This window comes from Bos indicus, chromosome 17, assembly GCF_029378745.1.
Source record: "Bos indicus isolate NIAB-ARS_2022 breed Sahiwal x Tharparkar chromosome 17, NIAB-ARS_B.indTharparkar_mat_pri_1.0, whole genome shotgun sequence".
In the NCBI taxonomy this organism is placed as follows: domain Eukaryota; kingdom Metazoa; phylum Chordata; class Mammalia; order Artiodactyla; family Bovidae; genus Bos; species Bos indicus.
This window is the reverse complement of record NC_091776.1, coordinates 19,568,846-19,586,644: the sequence shown is the minus strand read 5'-3', so window position 1 is coordinate 19,586,644 and position 17,799 is coordinate 19,568,846. Positions and strand designations below refer to the sequence as shown.

The window sequence follows — 17,799 nt, the reverse complement described above, 5'->3', positions numbered from 1 at the left end:
ACACACACACACAATGAAAAACTATTTCCTATCACACGGTTCAAAAAAAAAAAAAAAAATTCCCACCAAGCAATATTTAGCTTTGGATCAGGATATGGGACTGAAATTGGTTGAGTTCCCCTGGGCCACAGGGAGACTGACATATTTCTCTGAATGCAGACGTTGGCAATAATATTAAAGTTGTTCTGACCCACCTCTGTGACCTGGCTGGGTTAATGATTTCTTTCCCCCAATCATGTTTCTGTGAAGGAGTTTTCATCATTCTAAAAAGGCCCAGCACTCCTCATACACCAACAGCCTGCTCTATTCGCATCCAAGGTCTAGCCGAGCCTGTTTCCTATTCAATGGGTAGGTGGTGACTTGCTAAACGAACAAGGCCTCCCAGACAACAAGGGTCTCGCTGCTTTTACTTACACTGTGGGTGGTTAAGTTCTGAGGACAATGACTGATTCTGTCTCCTTATTTGCAATGCCCCCTACACTTTTATTTTTGCATCAAACATTGTCAGGGCAGGAGCACAGGGAGTGGAGGCTCATTTATGGTGCCCCACTTATAATTCCACAACATAGTCTTTAATTCCATCATGAAAGACAAAGAAAGGTCAGAGAGGCAGGATCATATTTGGAAAGTGACTACATAACTCCCGCTTTGGGCACTCTTTTAGTTTCCATCTTGTTCCATTTATATCCAGATATTAACTTTTTCCTCTGGAATTCCAAACCAGCAGACTATTTCTTCTAAACACAGCTCCCTTTTTCTAAGACGGATGGCCACATATTAACAAGCAGGTTATTTCTACCTACCTGCAAAGCAGCATTCAGGTAGCTGAACAGCTGTTGGAGACATACAGTTATTTATCTGTCCCATACATAAATCACTTGTATCAGATGACATTCATTTAAAATCTTGGCCTTAATGTCTTATGACTGAACCCTCTAGAATATAAGAAAACCAAGTTTCCTGTTCTTTAAAATAGGACATGGACATGAGGATTCTATGAGGAAAAGTATAATATAAACAAGGGTTCATGTAAACCCCATTTGCCCTGTAAACAGAGTACTGAAATAAATTTCTATGTCTAAGATGGAGCCACTAATCTGCAAGTCAACCCTGAGTTCTACACTTATTTCCCTATTTTACATTCATTTTCCATTTTTCTCTTATTTGTTCCTTACTCTTCATCCCATAAAAGCTTCTTGTTTTCCACCTCATTTTTAAGTTTGGCTGGACTCTTGTTTATACCACCAAAACTGTCTTTTTAAAATCTTTCTAACAAGAGTAACATTTTGGGTTTAGTATCAACAAAACTAAAGATTAAGATAATAAGATAATTCAAAATGAAAAGACTCTTTATACTTGGAGAAAGCTATCAGCCCTCAAAAGCTTACAAAAGTGAAGATTTGCTCTCCATAAAGCAGGTGACTTGAGTATTCAGCCCTTGTAGTAGGGGAGTGAGTCGGGTAGAAGAATATTTTAAGATTCCGTGGGAACAGATGCATGGCACTCACAGGCAAAAGAAACTTCATTCAATAGAATTAATCAAAACTCCCTCATGAGGATCTTCACATTCCACATTCCTGACTGAATACTACCAAGCCCCCAACACTTGGCTCTAACTGAAAGCTTCTGTCACCTCCCCAACTTGCTCTGGCCCCTCCTGGTGACCCTCCCAGGGCTTGGCCACTGCCCCAGGGCACTGGAGCTCTGATCAGGCTGAATAGCCATAGAATAGATGATTCCACTGCTAACCCTGGGAGCACAACTCCTTTTTTAATTTTTTTTTCTTGCTCAGCACCACATTGTGCTTTGGACAAAAATAAAGACTTCAAAAATACTAAGACTAACACACATACACAATGGCTATCAAAATATTCCAAAAGTACACAAATATTTTATGCTAGACTCTTCAGAGCTACAATTTTCTAAGAACTTCAAACATTATGCTTCAGATGCCATGCTAAAATCTTTAGTTCCTTTACTTTCCTAATCCTCCTCTAGTGCTCTGAATTTCCATAATTCAGTGAGATTAATAGGGTAAAAATTTCATTTATTGAAAAATATATTTTTATATTCCATGCATTAGAGAATAAAATCCTAAAAACTGAACAAAAAGAAATTGTGTTTGTATTTGAGATGCATTTACATAATTTTAAGCTAGTATAATTTGTTGCTTTTTTAGGCTCATAGAACATTCTAACTGCAACTGTACAATTAGCTCGATAAATTATTTTTTTAAAGAAATATTGCTACTAATTACTTCAAAACTGAAATTTAATTTTACTACAATCATTTTGATGTTTAAATAATGGCATTTCTAGTGGCATTTCTTGCAATAATCACCTCAACTGAATCTTACTAGATCAATAAAATTTAATTAGAAAAAATTCCCACTCAGAACCATGGTTATTGTATTCAAGTTCCTAAACAAAACAAGACATAAATACAAAGCTTAATGCTTCAACCAAAATGTCATCACATTTTGACATGGATCCACGGAAATGTACCTATGCCACTGTGGTTTTATTCATCTTTTCTGCATTTTTTGTTTTCAAATGTCGAGGAAATTTTAAGGAATGCATCAAGTCCTTTAGAATGTATCAGACTATCTAGTACATCTGATTTCGCTATCCCGTTTACTCCTTCTTGCCTTTAGAGTACCATTTTACCTCCTGGGAACACGCTACTTATTTCTATATCTGAATTCTTTCTTTCTCATAGGAAGGTGGAAAAAAAAATCAACTAATCACTATTTGAGCAGACCTTGGAGCTTCAGCTTGGCAGGCTTTTTGACAAACAAAGTACTATTCTTTAATGGCTTTCGGCACTATTATGCCCTTACTGATCCATACTTATAAATGATTTGTATTGGCTCTCAAGACCCAGCATTTGTTTATTTTTTACATTATCATGTTAAATTTACATTATCAAGTTAAATCTAGTATGTGCCTTGACTGGAAACCTCAGTGATTTTGTGTTGAGTTGTATACACAGTGCCTGGCCTGGTGAAGGGAGCTACGTTACCTTCCTCTCTTCAAGTACAGCATAGCATGTTGAATTACGGCTGTTCACAATTACCTAGCAGCTCACTTGGCACTTGAAGTACTTGAAGGAATTAATGAATCATCCAAATCACCAGTTGATAGTGATATCAACTTACCAGCCGGCGTACGCATACATTCCATAATAAAAAGCCAGTGGCAACCCCATAATACTTGCATCTCTTCCTGAAAAGGCATCTTTAAAATACTGTGTTTGCCCTGAAATAGGAATAGAAAGATTAAGGACTTTTCAAACAGCTGGTTATTATTCATTCTTTAACCATACATGAAAAGGGGGAGAAGGGGGCTTGGGGATGAACTATATCATTTCAGGTCTAGATTTCTTACTCTCTGCTCATTTCCAACTTTATCTACTAATGCTGTATCCATTATAGAGAAGGAATCCCAAACATATGCTGATTGCCACTAACACTACTTAACATTTATTTTAATAAAATCATGGCAAAGAGGAAAACAACATTTCCAAAACAGTCCCTTGCTTTAGCATGCCTCTACTCTTAACAGAGTTTCACCACGAAAGAAGACTCAAGGATCATCTGTAAATTATAGTGTTTAGAGTGTGATATAATTCTCAACAGCAATGATAATACAGTGCTTAGGAAGAATTATTCAAGGGTCTATCTTCAATGAGGAGGTGGCATGAAACCCCAAAACCACCTTCTCACATCATTGAACTTGCTTTTTTGGCTTTCTCCCTATAGTTCATTAGATACCCTACAGGGGTTGCAAAATGCTGTGAAACAAATCTCCTTGGCACTTCCAGGCTTGTTTTATAAAGAAAAACTTATTGGAGCACAGTTGGGCTTACTTATTCATCTAGATACCATCAGTTCAGTTCAGTTCAGTTGCTCAGTCGTGTCCAACTCTTTGCTCAGTCGTGTCCAACTCTTTGCGACCCCATGAACTGCAGTACGCCAGGCCTCCCTGTCCATCACCAACTCCCGGAGTTCACCCAAACCCATGTCCACTGTGTCGGTGATACCATCCAACCATCTCATCCTGTCATCCCCTTCTCCTCCTGCTCTCAGTCTTTCCCAGCATCAGGGTCTTTTCCAATGAGTCAGCTCTTCGCATGAGGTGGCCAAAGTACTGGAGTTTCAGCTTCAACATCAGTCCTTCCAGTGAACACCAAGGACTGATCTCCTTTAGGATGGACTGGTTGGATCTCCTTGCAGTCCAAGGGACTCTCAAGAGTCTTCTCCAACACCACAGTTCAAAAGCATCAATTCTTCTGCACTCAGCTTTCTATATAGTACAACTCTCACATCCATACATGACCACTGGAAAAATCATACCCTTGACTAGACAAACCTTTGTTGGCAAAGTAATGTCTCTGCTTTTGAATATGCTATCTAGGTTGGTCATAACTTTCCTTCCAAGGAGCAAGCGTCTTTTAATTTCATGTCTGCAATTGCCATCTGCAGTGATTTTGGAGCCCAGAAAAATAAAGTCAGACTCTGTTTCCACTGTTTCCCCATCTATTTGCCATGAAGTGATGGGACCGGATGCCATGATACCATTAGTCTATGGCTAATTTTACTCTCCAACAATAGGGCTGATAATTGTTGCAGAGATCACACGGCACACAAAGTTGAAAACATTTACTATCTGCCCGTTTACAGAGAAGGTCTGTGGACCCTTACCTAGAGAACAGCACTGTTTCCTTCTAGAAGCATGGAAAAGAAACTATATTGAACTTTAAATAGGTTTAAACACATTGTTGCATCAACATGTAGACTGCTTTTATGCATCACAGTTTTCTCCTCTTTGTGATGGGACTTTTCTTCTATATCTTTTGGATAATTAAAAAATAGAAATTCAGATTTAGTCAGTCAATATTCAAAGTAAAGCATAATCAGTTTCTGTTTCCCAAAGAAAATACAAATGAGATTACCTAAATGGGAAATATGACTATTTCAAAATTGGCTATCACATAAGTAAATAAAAGGGGGGGTGGAAGATAGATGGTGTACATAAAACTCTCTTCACACTTAAACCTCAGTTTTTGTTTGCAGTTTCCAGACAACAACATATATATCAATACAGTGTGTGAGTTTTGAAGCCAAAAATGGAGAATATTGTGTTATCCACTAAATGACTCTCTCAAAATATCCAATTCCTAAATATATCTCATTTTTTAAAATGACACTGTCAATTGAGAAATATCTGTTTTACTAAAACATCTCTGTGTCCTCATAGAAGAAAAACATAAATCTTTGAACCCAGATTAAAAACATCTGCTGTATATTGCTTTATCATGATCTGTGGTCTCCTAGGCCTTATGGGACAATATTGCTAAAGTGCAATGCTGAATAATCAATAAAAGATACAAAACTTTGTAAAGATTGAATCCTGAGCACAAAGTGTTACAAAAGAGAATTGTTTCCAAATTTCAGGAGTATTTGGCTGCATAACAGAGATCTCAAGAAGATGAAAGTTATTAGATTCAGAGGAAAGTTTAACAAATCCTCATAAGAGAATACAGAACATACAATTATTTTCTGAATTTCATTAGATCAAAATAAATGTAGAATCTGGGTAAGTAAAAATTTTCTCCTCTTGAAGTTTTTTGTATTAATGTGAAACATATGTGATAAGTTAGAGACAAAGAAATATCATTGTTTTATAGTAATAGAGCAAATATACCTGCTAAGAATACTCTCCAAAATATTTAACTTACTTTAAATGTGGTAAAATTCCCAGGTCATTTCTCTGCTAAGTGAGATATATAAGGAAACCTGGTCACATTAAGCACTGATAATGAAACTGGAGACAGACCACTGCCATGTCCTCCGCCGCGTGTTTGTAGAAAAGTTTTAGCCTCCTAGGCTTCCCTGAGTTCCAAAGAGCGATTTTAATCATAGAAGTGAGAAAATGCAGAAACAAAGGAAAGCAGTCAAGAAAGATAAAAGAGTAATAGTTTTGCTATAAAGCAAAATTAAAGTTCCTTAATTATTCCTTGGGCTTCCCTCGTAGCTCAGTTGGTAAAGAATCTGCCTGCAATGCAGGAGACCTAGGTTTGATCCCTGGGTCAGGAAGGTCCCCTGGAGAAGGAAATGGCAACCCACTCCAGTATTCTTGCCTGGAGAATCCCACAGACAGAGGAGCCTGGCAGGCTACAGTCCGTGGGGTCGCAAGAGTTGGACACAACGTAGCAACTAAAACCACCACCACCAGTTGTTCCTTAGGGCTACAGCTGACATCCTGAGTCCTATCCTTGAGTTGTTTCCCAGACATTAAAGCCTGTATCAGGAGGAAGAAGCTAATTGTAAGATGACCACAATCACATAGCCTGCAAATTGGCTGGAACCTAAGGATTGATAATGTTGACCTCTGTGACCTCACCTTTATCATCAACCTATCAGAGTATTGTGCAGGAGCTAATCAGGTACCCTGTGACCTTCTCCCTCACACTCTCTTTAAAAAGCCTTTCCTAAAAGCTACTGGAGAGTTTAGATTTTTTTAACATAAGCTGCCCATTCTCCTTGCTTGACTCCCTGCAACAAACACTATGCTTTCCTTCACCACAATTTGGTGTCAGTAGATTGGCATTGCTGGCCCTTGGGCAAGCCGACCCAAGCATGATTCAGTAACAATACCATAAATATTAAAGGATCATTCTATTGTAAGTGTAAAAAAAAAAAAAAAAAGCTAAAAGATATGTCATGACTTCTGCTCTCAAGGAATTTGCAATACAGTAACATTTGGGCAACTACACCTCACCTCACCAACATATATAATTAAGTGGTAAAAACTGACTACAGTCTTACATCAAAAAGAGAAGAGAAAAAAATTATCTTTGTTTTAAAGGACTGCATGTCATTTTTTGGAATCTAAATGACTCAGTTTCTGAACTTTCCAAAAATGTAAGAAATTCTTTACAGAAATATAAAGAGCCCAGAAAAGGAAAGCGGTAACAAAATAAGTTACTTTCCCTACATTTCTAATGGATCAGATAAAGTATGAGAAGGCCAGCTCTGTGGAGACCAACATGAATTAGAAAAGTTCATGTTTTCCCTTCAGTGTAAGCTATCGTATTAAAGCTCTTCATTGTGTTTATTTTGAGTTGGCTGAGGTTGCTGAATTTGATGCAAACATTTAGCCGGGAGAGTTCTAAGAAGTCCCACTAGGTTTTATTAAACGCACAGCAGTAGTTCCCTTTCCCCGGGTACAGAAGGACAAATCTTTCCACCTTTGTTGTCGTTTAAGGCTTCTACCATCAGCAATGATTTTTTGTTTAATTTTGGAATTTCCTTTTGCCTTGAGTGATCCTACTCTTGCAACTTCATTAAATTTCTCTATAAACTCCTTTTCTTGGAACAGACAACATCAATGTGAACATGAAATATTTTATGTGCCAAAGTTACACATCACTCCTTTATCATTTCTTCTTACTTCCTTACGTATTTCCTACTACTGTACCCATTGTTAGTTAAATAACTCACTAGACCTCCTTCTCCGGAGAAGGTGATGGCACCCTACTCCAGTACTCTTGCTTGGAAAATCCCATGGATGGAGGAGCCTGGTGGGCTGCAGTCCATGGGGTCGCGAAGAGTCGGACACGACTGAGCGACTTCACTTTCACTTTCCACTTTCATGCATTGGAGAAGGAAATGGCAACCCACTCCAGTGTTCTTGCCTGGAGAATCCCAGGGACGGGGGAGCCTGGTGGGCTGCCATCTATGGGGTTGCACAGAGTCAGACATGACTGAAGTGACTTAGCAGCAGCAGCAGCAGCAGACCTCCTTCTCACCCAATAATTTCCCCTGAATCCAAGCAATTGCCTGTGCCTTCTTTCCTAGAACAATTAAAACTCTAAATGACATCATTCTCAACCATCTCAACTCTAGAAAGGCAAATACTCCCAGAAATTGGTGTTACATTTCTACAGAAATGCAGATTTTACATTAAAAAAACGTAACAATAAAATACATTTTTACAACTATTTTTATTGTCAGATAGCATTTTTTTTAATGAATGCTATTTCCATATCTGACTCTCCTTCTGTCAAAATTCCATTCTCAAGGTAAAAGGAATAATTAAGAAAAAGTAAAACAATATTTTATCATTTTTCATTATTTTCCAGATATCTTTTTCTCTCTCTAATCTTTAATATATGCTTGAACTACTTTAAAGTAAAAATAAGAAGACATATTTATCTATAGTTAAAGCTAACAGCTTATTTTTTTTTCCACTTTGTGTTTTCACTACAAACAGTTTAGACCAAGAGAAAATTCACTGATGCCTTATTTTGCTGCTTGGCCCAGGCTTAATCCTCTTGTTGCCAATCAGCTGTAAATACCAATTCTCCCCCCACTGTTGTAGGCTTTCAAATCAATTAGATGACAGTATAGAGTCTAAGTTCCATGAGCAGAGAGACTAATTAAGGGATTCTGCTAGTACAAGTGAAAGCCAGTGTTGGAAGAGACCAAAAGCAGACACGTATTTTAAAAAGCATTTACTTTTCAGTCCATACCTTTAATTAGCTGCATCACTCCAGGGACTATAATTATCAGAATTGCTGTGAGCTTGCAAAAGGTTAGGAAAATCTGGATCCGGGCGCTCCAACTGACACTCATGCTATTTAGGACCATCACCACAGCTGCAAACAAACAGATGAAGTTTCAAAAGGTGAATCCTCACTAGTATACGTGAAGACGTCTTAGGTCCTGGCTACTCAAAGTCCCAACCGTGAACCAGCAGTATTGCCATTCATTACCTGGAAGCATTTTAGAAATGCACAATCTCAGATGCCACCCCAGACCTAAGGACTACAAACATGCATTTCAACCGGATCTCTAGGTGATTTTTATGCACCCTGAGGTTTGAGAAACTGGATTAAATCTGCAGACAGTAAAAAGTTATCTCTTGTTCTTTGTATGGGCTTCCCTGATAGCTCAGTTGGTAAAGAATCTGCCTGCAATGCAGGAGACCATAGTTTGATTCCTTGTTTATGTCAGTAAGAGTGAACAAGGATTGTGGTGCCCTGCAAGGAGATCCAACCAGTCCATTCTGAAGGAGATCAGCCCTGGGATTTCTTTGGAAGGAATGATGCTAAAGCTGAAACTCCAGTACTTTGGCCACTTCATGTGAAGAGTTGACTCATTGGAAAAGACTCTGATGCTGGGAGGGATTGGGGGCAGGAGGAGAAGGGGATGACAGAGGATGAGATGGCTGGATGGTATCACTGACTCAATGGACTTGAGTCTGGGTGAACTCTGGGAGTTGGTGATGGACAGGGAGGCCTGGCGTGCTGCAATTCATGGGGTTGCAAAGAGTCAGACACGACTGAGCGACTGATCTGATCTGATCTGATCTGAACAATCATATAAAAATATCTTCTAAGCAAATCCTGAGGTCAGCCCACGCAGACTGTGACTCTAGCCTGACATAGCGGACAGCTCTTCTCCTCCCTCAATGTCCACATGCAGAGTCACCTGCCAACTTGGGATCACATTAAAAAAGGGACAGAGTTGGGATCACACTCAAGAAGGGACAATGTGTGGAAAAGTGGGCTGGGACTTTATTCTACTTTCAGAATTAGCCTTAGCCAGAACTTTTTGTATTTTGTCTCTACTTTCCAATCAGCATAGTAAGGAGTGACTTTCAACCTACCCTAAATGTACAGGTTTCCAAGATATGTTTTGGAACTTGAAAAAATGTTTTGAATGATAAATCCAAAAGTGTTTCCAGAGTAGGGTGCACACGGGGTCTGAAGCCAGCAGAATCTCTCTTTCTTGGTGATGCTATCTACAATGTCCTCTGCAGTATTCAACCAGCCACTCGCCCGCACTGTGGACCATGAGAATCTTGAGAACAGAACAAGCATCACTCATCTCTGTCTTGCTAGTATCCAGCTTCATCCATGGCCCAGGAAGACCATTAACAGTTTTGTTGAATAAATGAATCAGCTGGATCCTCAGTTTTTAAAAAAATCTATAATACCTTCAGCCAAAAAGGCGTGAAATAAATGGTGGTACTTTCAGGCCAGGCCTCCTATACTATTCTAGAATGACTGAGTTATTCTAGACAGCAGATTTCAACTTTATACACTTTCTAAACCCTCACACTTGGTGTCACTCACCCTCTCCTCCCCACTCCCAACAAATAAACTGCTTCATACCTGACATTTGTAGTTATTAGCTACAAGCTTTATTTTTAAAAGGTATATTCTCCCTAAACAAACAACAAAAATGAATGAAAATACTTCTTGGGGGATTAAAAAAAAAAAAACAGAATTCTTACAATTCAGGTTGCAATAGAAAGCTTTCCATATGTACACTAATGACTGATCTTCATTGCCTGATACAATCATTAGCTCATTTCAGAATTTAAGAATTGGTACAAATGTTTTCAACACATAATATACAATAGCAAAAATATTTTAAATAATCTAGCCTTCTAAAAGTAGGCTGATTAAGGTATATCTTTTTAAGAGTTTACTATGCAGCCATTTAAAATCATGACACAGTTAAATATTTATTACATAAAAGATGGTTCATAACATGCTAAATTGACATACAGGAAGATAGATAGAAGACAAAGCTACAAACATAGAAAGGAAAGGAAAGGAAAAATTTTGAAGGACTATTTACCAAAACATGAAGAGAAGGTATCTATAGATGATAGAATATGGAATAAGTTTTAAGTTTAAAAGTTTATTTCTCTACACTTTTAAAATAATTCTTACAATGAACATGAAGCATTAGGTAAAAAAAATCAAAAAAAGCAATTTTCATCTTTGAAAGAAGCTCAAAGATGGGAAGAATAAGGAACCATACAAAGTTAAATAGGGGGTTACTAATGAAGAAATGTTTCAAAGGAGAAATGATGAGAATGATTAGAAAGGCTGAAGCCCCGAATAAGCTATATGGTAGGCTGAGAGAAATATTCTACCTGTGTTTGAAGCTGGAAACATGAAGAACTAGACAGGTCCATTGTTAATTGCCAAGTGCATTATTTTATCAGAAAGATAAAAAGTAAAATGATTTTTCTCATCCCTGTAAAAAGCACTTATATACTGAAAATAATTTAATGCAACTCTGCACTCATCGTCATCATCCAGTGATTCTTGTCCTTTTTCTATGCAAATGACTCTGTGATAAATGAATCATCATATGAAAGGGATTGTTTTTTTAGTTAAGGAGATTCAGCATTGGTCTGAAAATAACTGGACTCATGTTCCCACCAACACAAAAGAGCACTGTTTCCTTTTAAGCAGAGCTCCTAAAAACCCAAACACCATTTCTGAGAGTACTCCACAGTAGAAAAGAGCTATTGTAAAGAGAGGAAGGGAAAAGAGGAGGAAGGAAGAAGAGAAAAAGGAATAGAGGGAGGGAGGAAGGAAAAGAAGGAGGGGGGAGGGAAAGGAGAGGTATCCTCATATTAGAACCTCTATGTATTTGGGAAGAGGAAAGAAGGTTTGTTACTTTCATAGAGGGTTAGAATCCAATGCCTATTGAAATAGAAAACAAAACTGAGTGCTGGGGATTTTATATTTTGTAAAGTTTTCTTAGAAAAATGGAAGACAAAAATCAAACAAATATGAATTGATAATCTCACCTTGCTTTCCTCTCAGGCAGCTGAAATCAAAATTCTGGTTAAGCCTGATTTCTCTCAAAAGGTTTCTCAGAACCCTGCTTTATCTGAGCATCCAGAAATCGCCCTCATTACTCCGTACGCCAAATTCCAGCTGAGATGTACCTCTATGACCCTGAAGGGATACAGCTTAACAAGCACCGAGGCAGCCAGTACTGAGGCCTGCGGAGGTCCTCAAGTGGCGAGAACTGCTGTTCCATCATGTGTCTTTACACAGAAGTTTAAGTCCGCGTATGTTGCTTACCCAACAATATTGAAAAGGGATTTGGGATTCACTAAATGCTAAGAGCTTTCAGAGTTTCTGAAACAAATAGTATCTACTCTGGTTTTTATACACTATCTACTTACACCGTAATGATTAAAGAAATCTGAGCAAGCTTTCATCCTAGCTTTCCTTCCTTTGAATAATAATTGCTAAATTCATGCATTAGAAATTACCTGTATTGATTTGAGCTTATTATTTTATTTTATTTTTTTTGCTGACCTTAAATGTTACCAAAATGAAAATAGACATATAGCTTTTATTTACTTATTAATGGTGCTGATTGGTTCCTAAGAACTGAAATGCAGCAATGAAAGTTATAGGTATAAACTCTGGCAATCAGAAATACATAGGGAAGGGAGTTGTGTTTGAAGAGGATATTTAGGGGAGTGTTAAAAACTGATACAGTGATTTAAGGACTAGCAAGCATTTCTTTCTGTACTTCAGTAATTCAAGTTTGTCTTTTGTTTTGCAGAGTGAGGTTACTAAGTCTGGATATATTGGGTTTTTTTCCCCCCCAGGTTCAGGTTCTCCCTGGCTTCTGGCTACTTTTTGCTAAGCTGGTAAAATATATGGACACTGTACGGATGCATCATGGTGAGCTGAAGTGAATTGTTCCACTGTTCTTTGTAGCAGCTGCCTGGGTTGCCTCCATTTTTCTGTTAGCATTTGTTTCCTGGACAGATTCATTGCACAGAAGCTATGTAGCAATAAACACCTTTATGAAGGAGAGAGGCTATATCTAGGATCTCACTATTGGGAATAAAAATGGTAAGCATTAAACAAATGTACACTATTATATGACACATATTGTGCAAGGACCTTACATGAATATTATTTAATCCTCATATCTGTATGACTTGGTTACCATCATTAACATTATTTTTCAGATGAACAGCTGAGAACCCGGATATTACTTAACTTGTCCATGTACACAAAGCTAAAGGTGAAGATAAGATTGAAGCCAAGTAAGCTGACTCCAGAGTCCACAATTTTACCAGCAGTGCACAGGTAACAATGAGGAAGCAGGTCAAAAGACACATATGATTTCACAAGTTCTCTCAAACATCTGATGCTCTCTCTCTGCTAAAGTGAAGTAGCTCAGTCGTGTCTGACTCTTTGCGACCCCAGGGTCGCAAGGCCCTACCAGGCTCCTCCATCCCTGGGATTCTCCAGGCAGGAATACTGGAATGGGTTGCCATTTCCTTCTCCAGAAGATCTTCCCAACCCAGGGATCGAACCTGGGTCTCCCATATTGCAGGCAGACGCTTTACCATCTGAGCCACCAGGGAAGTCCCTCCTCTCTGCTAAGGATCATGTTTATCTTGGCTGGGATTTCAAGACACTTAGATTCCACATTTTATTTCTCATCCTTCTGAAGGGTATGATTGTTGTTTTGAAGTCCTTGTATATTTCAATACTACATATCTCTACCTAAGAATTGGTTGTCATGGTATTTAGTTACGGTAGAAGAGGAGTAAAGATAGTCCAATTTCGGGTTTAAACAGAGCCACTTTATGTGCAATATTTGAAAAGCTAGCACAGAACTCAGCCTAGACTTTCTTTCATGTAATTTAATGATGCTAGTACAGTTTGAGAAAATACAGTAATGCATTTATAGAAATAGCTATCTCTTTTTCTCACATCATAATCACAAGTGTTATTTTGTTTGCTTTCTCCAATTATTCCCACAGGTGAATAACGTTCTTTATTCACCTATGTAAATTAAATAAGAAAACTGAGACTCAGAGAGGTTGTTAGATGTGTCTGAGATAAGAGCCCACATCTGACATAAGGTACTTTTATTAGAATATTCTGCCACTCAAGTGTATACTTAAACAGGGTCTGGTTTCAGGAGACCAGAACCAAAAACTAAATGTCATTTTAACTTTTGAACATACTTCAGTGTTTATTGAAGCTTCAAGGAGAGTGAAAATTCATGAAGTTCCATAGAAAGTAAAGGGAGCAATGTCCCTTTACCTAGGGACACTGGGCTAGAGGAGAGAAGACAAATGTGAATATATAAGATTTCCCTACTCAACTTCCACATGCCTGACATGCTTGCCAGAATGGACAAGACTTGGAGTACGCAAAACCCTTTTTTCTTTAAAGATTTTTTTTTTTAATGTGGACCATTTTTAAAGTCTTTACTGAATTTTTTACGATATTGCTTCTGTTTCATGTTTCAGTTTTTTGGTTGCTAGGCATGTGGGAATACCAGACCACCTGATCTGCTTCTTGAGAAATTTGTATGCAGGTCAGGAAGCAACAGTTAGAACTGGACATGGAACAACAGACTGGTTCCAAATAGAAAAAGGAGTACGTCAAGGCTATATATTGTCACCCTGCTTATTTAACTTATATGCAGAGTGCATCATGAGAAACGCTGGACTGGAAGAAACACAAGCTGGAATCAAGATTGTTGGGAGAACTATCAATAACCTCAGATATGCAGATAACACCACCCTATGGCAGAAAGTGAAGAGGAACTAAAAAGCCTCTTGATGAAAGTGAAAGAAGAGAGTGAAAAAGTTGGCTTAAAGCTCCATATTCAGAAAACGAAGATCATGGCCTCTGGTCCCATCACTTCGTGGGAAATAGATGGGGAAACTGTGTCAGACTTTATCATTCGGGGCTCCAAAATCACTGCAGATGGTGACTGCAGCCATGAAACTAAAAGACGCTTACTCCTTGGAAGGAAAGTTATGACCAACCTGGATAGCATATTCAAAAGCAGAAACATTACTTTGCCAACAAAGGTCCGTCTAGTCAAGGCTATGGTTTTTCCTGTGGTTATGTATGGATGTGAGAGTTGGACTGTGAAGAAAGCTGAGCGCCAAAGAATTGATGCTTTTGAACTGTGGTGTTGGAGAAGACTCTTGAGAGTCCCTTGGACTGCAAGGAGATCCAACCAGTCCATTCTGAAGGAGATCAGCCCTGGGAATTCTTTGGAAGGAATGACACTAAAGCTGAAACTCCAGTACTTTGGCCACCTCATGCGAAGAGTTGACTCATTGGAAAAGACTCTAATGCTGGGAGAGATTGGTGGCAGGAGGAGAAGGGGACGACAGAGGATGAGATGGCTGGATGGCATCACTGACTCGATGCACATGAGTCTGGGTGAACTCCGGGAGTTCGTGATGGACAGGGAGGCCTGGCACGCTGCGATTCATGGGGTCACAAAGAGCCAGACACGACTGAGCGAGGCATGTGGGATCCAGTACCATGCAAAGGATCGAACCTGCATGCTCTGCACTGGAAGGCAGAAGTCTTAACCACTGGACCACCAGAGAAGTACTCCAAAACTTTTCACCTTTATTAATTTGAGAGAAATGAAGTTGAATACTTTCAAAAGAGGAGAGGAGTAAACCCAACCAGTCTCCTTCATTCACAGGATTTTCCAGGCAAGAGTACTGGAGCAAGAGTACTGGGATAGGTTGCCATTTCCTTTTCTAGGGGATCTTCCCAACCCAGGGATCGAACCCAGGTCTCTCGCATTGCAGGCAGACACTTTACTGTCTGAGCCACCAGGGAAGCCCCAGAGGGGTAATTAGTATTTAGCAATGCCACACTCCCACCGGACTCTCACTTCTCAAGTGATCGGTTAACATTTCACAAACCCTGAAATTCCTTTTCTTCTATGATTTGATGATAACAATATCCTTCAAGTTTGTTCTTCTACACTTGAACTAGAGAATTCAAACTACCACAAATTGCTTCCATCCCTGTAGGAGAACACAGGGAAGCAATTCACACAATTAAACTCTGTTTTCTACATCTCACTAACCTTTCACCCCCGGCAGGCAGAAAATCACCTCTCTCCTCGCTTTGAACCCTACAGAATGTGAGATTTGCCCCCAGGTAAATGTCTCCTTTTCTATCTCCATCTCCACCTGCTGTTGCTTTAAAGCTAAGTTCTCAGAGACAGTCTGACTTTCCCAATTAGGCCATTGATTTATATCACCTGCCATCGAGTTGCAAGACTATCTCATTTCATCTTTCAGTGCTTCTGATCTTAGGAACAAATTTCCTCAGAAACTCAAGCTTGCATCAAAATCTGTAAATTGATGTTATAACTAATGGTAAAAATGGAAGAACATGACTAAGTTCATCCAAGATTAACTCAGGCTCTTTGTTAGTTACACCATCACCAAACTCTACTACAGCTTTTGTAAACTGCAACATATTTAATCATTCTTACCTATAATTGCTTTAATTTTTTGATTTGAACAGTTTCCATTTACTCTTCTAAAAAAGAGTTTTCCCTTTAAAATGTTTAACAGAATTGGGACAAATAAAAGAGCTATCTAGATTTACCAAAATGGTAATGTGTTGTCATTATCTAATTCATTACCAGTCCTTCTCAATCCAAGCTGTGGATTTGTAAATGTTTACATAATATATAATGAAAGTTTGCTGTTACAGCTTTTAATCAGTAACCTCTGATTGGCAATTTACAGAGCTCTCAAAATGCTACCACTGTGTTTCTCTTTTCAAATACAATACTTGTGATATGATTCTGCCTCAGTCAGTTGAGAAACAAAAATAAAATGAGTATAACAGTGGCTACTGATCCAGTCCCTAAGTGGAACACTAGATTTATCAAAAACTTTCTATGAGCAAGGCACCACTCTGCTAAAGTCTTAAAAATCTAACTTCATCCTTCCAGAGCCATTCAAGATAAATTATCATCTCACAGATATTTTACGAATAAATAAAACTGATGCTTAATGAGATTTAATATTTAGCCCCAAATCACATAACTGAGAACCCCTACACTATTCCAGTTGTTTGAATTGCAGATTGTTTGCCTCCAGAGCCTGAGCTATAGCCACAGTGCTAAAATGGTTCCAAAAATCAAAATTTCATGGTGTTAGATCTGAGCAAAATCTATTTCATTTACCTCCATTTCCTGCTGCTTGAGAAACGTGAAGATGTGTAATCCTCTAAGTGTAACACATAGGCATTCCATTAGCTTCTCTACAAGAGAAGAATGCTTATATCTCTTCTAATTAAAATCAATCACGAACAAATATTTGTTGAGCACAAACAATATACTAGGGGCTATGTGAAGGGCTGGAAACACAGCAGTTAGTTAATCCCCTGGTCTTATGGAACTTGATAAGCCGTGTTCCCACAAGAGTATAAAAAGCTACCATTTGTAATTTCACTCTTTAAACTTTTCTAGCATTACTCCAGTGTGCTTGCCTGGAGAATCCCATGGACAGAGAAGCCTGGTAGGCTGCAGTCCATGGGGTCGCACAGAGTCGAACACGACTAAAGCGACCTAGCAGCAGCAGCAGCAGCATTACTCAAAACACTGTATATACACTCTTTTAATATCATTTAATCCTCAAAAGACACCTTATGAGACTAGACATGATTTGTAAATAAGAACACTCAGGTGCAGAAAGGAGAAGTGACTTGACCCCAAGTCTCACAGCCGTAGTGTGTGGAAAGGGTAAGAACAATCGAGAACACCATTACCACTCCAGAACTTAGAAATATCTCATTCAAGTATTTTTCTTGGTCTCCCTTCAAATATTCCACATAACAATTATTTTGTTTCATGAATTAAGGGGGGAATCCAGGATGAATCTATTTAAGTGCAGAAATATGGACCCCGTACTAGAGATATTTTGTGTGTAACTCCTCACTCTTTCCTGCTAATCACCCAGCTGTCTACTGTGAAATGTTCACCTTTCTCTCACAACAGGAAGTTGGAGTCATATTGAGCCTCACATCACTTATGTCATGATGTGCATGTTCCTCTTTTTTTACTTCCTTTTTTTTAAAAAAAGGTTCTAATATCTGGGCCCAATGATGACAATGAGCAACTTCCTAATTCAGAAATGATAAAGAAAACTCCTATTTGAGAAA

General features: G+C 38.6%; 1 protein-coding gene across 1 annotated transcript in view; it reads right to left on the bottom strand.

Moving 5' to 3' along the window:
• SLC7A11 (solute carrier family 7 member 11) overlaps window positions 1-17,799 on the bottom strand; it is an 87,227-nt gene that overhangs the window by 57,810 nt on the left and 11,618 nt on the right. The window contains exons 4-5 of the mRNA XM_070769104.1: window positions 8,536-8,661; window positions 3,158-3,257 (exon numbers count right to left, since the gene is read on the bottom strand). Of these exons, the coding sequence (XP_070625205.1) occupies window positions 3,158-3,257; window positions 8,536-8,661 (226 nt within the window). The remainder of the gene's footprint in view (window positions 1-3,157; window positions 3,258-8,535; window positions 8,662-17,799) is intronic.